We start from the raw sequence: 5,513 nt of genomic DNA on the forward strand, positions 1-5,513 counted from the left end.
GGGGGGGGCGGACAACAGCGAGACATCTGCACGTTTGGATAAGCATCTGAGGGTTCAATCAAATTCAACACCTAGCAGGTAAATGTTTGGATACCTCCAAAACCCTGTGTGTGTGTGTGTGGTGAATGGTCTTATTTGGAGTCTGTTCTGGCTTGTCATCAAAGGCGATACCACAACCACATGGCTTTATCAAGAATGAGAACAATATCTGTGTGATCACTTTCCTCAGGAGGGGCAGTTTATAGAAGACTCCATTTGGTAGTTTTGTCATCCAGCTTGTTTATGTTAACCATTTTTATTTTAATTTAGACAGATGGGCAGCCCTTGTTCAAATAAAAGGCTTGTGCGTGTAGGACATGGACTTGATGTATTACTCCCATTTATCCTCTCTTTTGTAAAATGCAATCATAAAGGATTATATAAGCTGCTCAAGCCGCTACCGCACCGGATACAACTATAAAAGATTCCCATTTTACGACCTGTCATGCTTTGATTAGCAGAGCAGAACTTCAGCCAAAAATGCATTTCACATTTGTCCCTAGGTACTTCTGCTGCCGCTCGCTGCAGGGAGACAGACATCCCATCTCAAAAACACAGGAAGAAAGAAAAAGATTGTTTGAAACTTTATTGTACATGTTAACAAAATGCACCTGAAACTTCAATTTTAGCAACATTCAGTGAGCTGGTTCATTGTTGGTTAGGATCACAAGGGTGCGGATGGTCAAATAGGCATTTTAGTCTTTTTCTTTAGCAAAAATACGAAATGTTTTGGGGTTGCAACTTTGCAAATTTGAGAATTTTCTGTTTTCTTTGTCATATATAAATACATTGAATACCTTTAGGGCCGGACAAAAACAAGCACCTTGAAGGCATCACAGTGGGCTCTAACAAATTGTGAAAGGCATTTTCTCACCATTTACAAACAATTTGCATCGATAATGAATATAATCATTAGTTGCAACCCAAAACTATTATGAGCTGTAAGCTAGCAACTGACACACCAACCGTGTGTGTTTCTGTGTGTGCGTTTGTGTTCAGTTCAGCCTCTGACTAAACACAACTCGCACTCTGTCTGAGAGTTACAGTTATGTCACATTCAAACTAACATTAGTACAGCATCGGCGAGGACCCTGACACTGACGGGCCCCGGCAACAACAACACAGCGCTGTACGATAAAACTGTTGAACCTGGCTCAACTATTCCTGCGCTGTCCAATCAAACACGCAAATGCACACTCCTGGTAGGATACCTGATAACAGTAATGGCATACTTTACAGCTTACAACTGTTTGCCCCACAAATGTTAAAACAAAGGATAACATGGCCTTTGTGATAACGCAGCCACACCAACTCAGCCGTTAGAGAAAAATACTGCTTGTTTTGGCCTGAACACTGATTTGTGCAATGGCAGTGCACAGTCCTATTTATTGTACAACACCTTCCAGTAACCCGGTACCTAAAGGGTCAGTGTGTAGGATTTAGTGGCATCTAGCAGTGAAGTTGCACACTCTAGGGAGAAAACTGAGGGTCACTGATTTAAAATATTGTTCTTTCACATTAAATCAGAAGTCAATACAACGGAACACTAACATAAAGGCAGAGGGCCGGAGAGTAACTTCTCTTCTCCTAGACCACATTGACTGATCCAATCCACTGACCGCATTCAGACTCTAAAACAGCTCGATTTTCAGAATATAACACAGCCTGCTGAGATTCTAGCATCTGACTGGTGGTTGGTGTGAATTTGTCTCCCGTGTTAGTCATACAGACGACATCTCAGTGTGCATGGTGTGTTGGTGAGAACTGGACTCACATTGGCCGGCTCCTGTTGTAGAAAGTGTTGCTCCTCGCAGCCTCCGCAGCCTGTGCAGCTGCTTTCTTCTCCTCAAATTCCTCCCTGCTCAGGACTGTGCCCTTGTGGCCGTGCTCCACCAGCGTACGGGCCAACTCCCTGCTCTGCGAGAGAAAAGAAAAGGAGAGGAGTCAGTCAAGGCGAGGGGACACGGCCTGCAGGCAGGGCTGAAGATTGTCAGATGTTGTCAGTCTTGAGTTTTGGCATGGTAAGCTGTGAATGCTGGGATTTATTTTTTCACTGCTCTTTTTGGATAGCACTTCAGGAGTGCAGCTAGTATTTTTTTATTATAGTTAAATGTCAGAAAGTAGTGAAAAATGCCTATCTCAATTTCCCTGAGCTCAAGGTGACGTTCTTTTTCTTGTTCTGTCTGCCAAACAGTCCAAAAACCTAAAAGATATTCCGCTTACAATGATATAAAACAGAGGACAGCAGCATATGCTCCCATTTTAGAAGCTGGAACCAGAGAATATTTGGCATTTTTGCTTGACAAATGAGTCAAACAATTACTTTTTCAATCCACTAACTGATGAATCAGTGGCTATTTTAGACAAAGGATAGATCCAGTTTCTGCAGCATCCTGGATTTGGTTCCAGCTCAGCCCTGACCTCTGAGCACTGACTGAAATGAAATTAGAAATTTTGTCAGCCAGGATTTAGGATTTAGGATTTACTCATTCCTCTGGCCTTAAGTTGAAAACTGTTAATTCACTCCCTTCCCAAAAATATGGAAGTGATAGCCGGATCTGCAACGCCACAAGCTTCAGATATAGTTTAGCTTTGTGGCTTTCTTGTGATTTTTCATCATTCATCAAGTGTATGTGTGTGTGTGTGTGTGTGAGTGTACGTGTCAGTGCCCCTGCAGGGATTGTTAGCTACATTACTCCAATCACCGTTTGCAGAGCCGCCATCATTAAAGCCAAGCCATAAAGTCATCATCTAAAAACCAAATCTTGCTGTCAAATCCTGTGGGTTGTCAGATCAAAGCTTCGGCCACATGTCCTCCTACCCGAAGCAGCCGGGCCTGCGTCCGCACCCGAGAGGAAAAGTTATATTTTCCTTCAACTTTGATGTGGCTCACCAGAAATGAGTCTCAGACATTTGCCGGTCCTAAAATTGGCCTGAAAATCATTGTCTTCATTTTCAAGGCTCATTGAATAAGTCTATGTGAATGAACTGCTTCTTTTGGTCCCCTCACCGGGACTTGGACTAATACGCTACTACGTCTATCCTGGCAAAAGCCGTACTGACTTTGTGAGAAAACATCTTTAACTACTTCACTTTTCTCAGTTTATAGTCATAGTTTGTTCGAACTAACATTATCCAGGAGAAATAGGTTCACAATTAGCTGATTTATCAGAACTTGGAGGTTATCAGCATGACTGCACAGGTTAGATGACCTGTGCTGACTGTGTTGTGCCACAACACAGGGGTGATTGAGTTTGATAGTGATTGACTGCAGCTGATTATCAGGCCAGATATGAGTTGTTCTCTTCTCTGTGTGGACACAGGTGTTCAAACAAAGTGGTCACTGCAGCGGCAATGGATATCATTAGCGAGTGTGCCACCTGCTGGGCAAAGACAGGACTGCCAATGTCTGGTGAGCAGGTTCAGTTCAAGTCTATTTGGAATCTTTGTATAGCCGCTAGAATAAATGTAAGAGCAAAAACCTGAAGAGAGGAATGAAAGAAAATATGATTCAGAGTTCCTCTGTTGACAATACGATTTTAAATTTACAGCCTGGAAAAAACATATATAGATAGATACAAATATAAATAAGGTCTTTGGTCATGATGAATACATTTCAGGTACAACAGCATTTGCAAAAGTGATAATTAAGACTTCTGAATCCTTAAAACTAGACAATTTGAGTAATTTCAATGCTTTTTCAGGACACATAGTCTCAATGTATTAGCATAAATGATCATACCAGAGTAACTGTGGTTAGGATATAAGACCATATTGACAAAGTGGGTCTAATCAGTACTTGTGGTGCACTCTAAAGAGTATCACTCAGACTAATGTAGGAGCAAGGATTTACTTACACTTCATGGTGTCCTTCAGGCTTTTCAAGTGTCATTTTGTAATAACATTTTTGTTGTCTCTATTGCTTTAATCATATGAGTGAGGCCTGATATAAATATTCATTTCCCTTACTTTCTCTCTTTAAATGACTGGTCTGGTGGGAGCTGCTCTGTAAGCCCATAGTTTAAACCCCTGTTGTCAAACCTGTGCGTGACTGCCACCTAGCGTGCAACCACAGAAACTACAACAACCAAACTTACCCCCATGGCAGGTTCACTAAATTTAACACAGCAACATTCAATGCGAGCTAATGAAAACTGGCCAGAACAACGACGAGAATATAAGAACTCAGTGTGTATTTTTTAAAACGACCAATTTAAAGCCAGCCTACATATAACGCACCAACACATCAAGAGATGGGCCGGACTCATTCAAAATGTTGGCAGGTGTGTGTGTTTACCTTGTGCATCGGCAAGAAATACCTAACTCATTAAACGTCCATTAAATCCATTTAACAATCTCAAGGACACTATGCTCAATACGGCAAATACTCAGTAAACGGCAAATATTAGTTAACGAGTAAACTCTGGTTGCTTGCTCCATAATGTCCTTACTAGATACTAGATCGTCAGTTGTCAGTCAATAAGAACGGGTTGGAGGATTTGGTACATGCCGAAGTGAAGAAGGCGCCATGGTCATTCAGAAAAGTCGAAAGTTGCATTTTAATGTTGTGCACTGTTGCAGATTGTCAAAGATAACCTTAAAGTGGCAGCTTAGTGAATGCGGTTCTGACGTGGTGTACAAAACAGAGCGGAACCAGAGTTAGCTAACGTTACGTATCAATATAGCTAACACTCACTTTATAAGGAGTTTGAATAGTTTGTACCAGAGTGACTCACTTTTAAGTAAAATAAATCCATTGGGGTGATTTTGGAGTCGAGATAATCTTCGTAGACTTTAAACTGTGTTAGAGAATCGTGGACACGAGCGACTGCGTTGTACTCCATCTTCACGCTCTGTTGTAAACGGCTGCTATGGCAACCGCTCATAGTAGGAAGCGGAAGTCAGTACACTCACGTCCATATATGTCTTTGCTCATGTCCCTCAAATGCAGCAGGAGTATCCATTACATTCACTTGCGGAGAAAACTACAATATTCAAATAATTCGCCTACTAAAGGCCAACGAACGGTTGTTCATTCCACAGCACAAATAGATTCAATAAATAAATCATACAGAAGTTTTTTATTTTTATTTTTTTTTACAGATTATTAAGGTGAAATTGAAGAGAAGCAAATGGGTTACTGCAGCTTGGCAGGGCAATTAAAATAGCTAGTGCCCTAAGTGTTGTTTTACAGTAAAATCATAGGCCTACATATCACATATCACACATCTTATCTTCCACAGAAGTATTTTTTTTCCTCCAGGTATTTCCCCCATACATTGCAGCCACAGCAGATTTGTATTACCCTGTGTGAGAGAGCGGACTCCTGAAGACCCCTGAACACCATAAACAGCAACATCTTTCTAATTTACATTGTACTGAGGTTTAGTGCAGCAGCTAAGATGTATAGGCTGTTACAGTAGAACAAGGCTAACTGTCTTCACAGGTCCTTTCTGCTTCTCGTCAAAATCATA

The 5,513-nt window shown here is 41.4% G+C and overlaps 1 protein-coding gene across 1 annotated transcript in view; it reads right to left on the bottom strand.

The window, feature by feature from the left end:
* cfap299 (cilia and flagella associated protein 299) overlaps positions 1–4,883 on the bottom strand; it is a 70,388-nt gene extending 65,505 nt beyond the window's left edge. The window contains exons 1-2 of the mRNA XM_035658770.1: positions 4,776–4,883; positions 1,814–1,956 (exon numbers count right to left, since the gene is read on the bottom strand). Coding sequence (XP_035514663.1) covers positions 1,814–1,956; positions 4,776–4,883 — 251 coding nt within the window. The remainder of the gene's footprint in view (positions 1–1,813; positions 1,957–4,775) is intronic.
* Positions 4,884–5,513: the final 630 nt, after the last annotated feature.

Source organism: Morone saxatilis, unplaced genomic scaffold, assembly GCF_004916995.1.
Source record: "Morone saxatilis isolate NCDOM2014 unplaced genomic scaffold, NCSU_SB_2.0 Contig16, whole genome shotgun sequence".
Taxonomy (NCBI): Eukaryota; Metazoa; Chordata; class Actinopteri; family Moronidae; genus Morone; species Morone saxatilis.